At 29.5% G+C, this 1,274-nt stretch overlaps 1 protein-coding gene across 1 annotated transcript; it reads right to left on the bottom strand.

The window, feature by feature from the left end:
* Positions 1-497: 497 nt before the first annotated feature.
* Positions 498-1,240, bottom strand: LOAG_15760 (hypothetical protein; the record flags this gene model as incomplete). The annotated part of the gene is made up of 3 exons (XM_020448966.1): positions 498-656; positions 763-945; positions 1,175-1,240. The coding sequence occupies 3 exons, from the start codon at positions 1,238-1,240 to the stop codon at positions 498-500; spliced, it is 408 nt and encodes a 135-aa protein (XP_020300925.1).
* Positions 1,241-1,274: the final 34 nt, after the last annotated feature.

Here is a 1,274-nt window from a genome sequence, read left to right on the forward strand (position 1 = left end):
AATCGTTTGATCACTAATTTGCAAAGTTTTGTCACCAATCGTTTGATCACTAATTTGCAAAGTTTTGTCACCAATCGTTTGATCACTAATTTAAGAAATATATGATCCAGTCTAGCTTATTTATTAATCATGCTTATAATCATCAACATTTTATGCACTAAATCACTCTTTAACTTATTAAAAGAGTAGTACTTTTAAATTTATATGTTATTTCCAGCACATACAGCTAAAACAAGTGAAATTTTTCCGGTATAACTTCCGGAATTGCTTCAGGAAAATTGCAACCATTTTCAATAATTTGCAATTTCAAATTCAGTTTTGATATGCATTTAGGTTAGGAGAATGAAATATAAAAAAAAGAAAATGTTATTAGAGAAATGAATTAAAATTCTTTGCTTAGCTCTTCATTTATTAATTCAAAAATATTATCAATGTCACATGTGATCCCAAATATGTCACATTGGTCTTCAAATTTATGCTAGAAATTTAAAAATAAATCAATGAAGAAAAATAAAAATGGCATCTTGTTCATTATCAATGAAGTTTAACCTTTCATAAAGTTCATGCTTCCAATCGTTCATTTTCATTGATCCAGAACCCAAATCAAATAACACTACTTTTGGATAACCATCAATTAGCCATCGTCCATAAACTGCCTGAAAAATTAGCTTAGTAGAATAAAAGAAAAAAAAAAAACAATTTTAGCATTCCTAATGATGACACCTATCTAAAATCATACCTGAATAATATCACATTGTTTACCTTGAAACCACCTTCTTTCAATTTGTGAATAGCCGTTGCAATATGACGACTTTCAGGTGCAATTTGTTCTACTTCTAATTGCCATTTTCCATTACGTAATGGACCTAACATACAGTACTGATCACCATATTCTTCCGTACTTATTGGTGCTTTACTGCGTAATACCGTATAGATACCACCAACCTAAAATATAAATCAATGATAAAGAATAGTAAGGCAGTTTTTTTTTTTCTTCTTTTGATAGCACTTATGTGAAGTATGAATCAAGTTAAGGATTAGTAGTTCAATAGATAAATGTTATCATAATGATTCAGATATTTGTAAATGATAAATTCTTCTTCTAGTTAAGGTTGGAGTTGCAAAGTGATAATATGAAAAACATAATAAAACATCCGTAAATGAAACAAGAAACATCCGTAAGCATCCGTAAATGAGACAAGAAACATCCGTAAGCATCCGTAAATGAGACAAGAAACATCCGTAAGCATCCGTAAATGAGACAAGAAACATCC

This window comes from Loa loa (genome assembly GCF_000183805.2).
Source record: "Loa loa unplaced genomic scaffold supercont3.586, whole genome shotgun sequence".
Lineage (NCBI taxonomy): Eukaryota > Metazoa > Nematoda > Chromadorea > Rhabditida > Onchocercidae > Loa > Loa loa.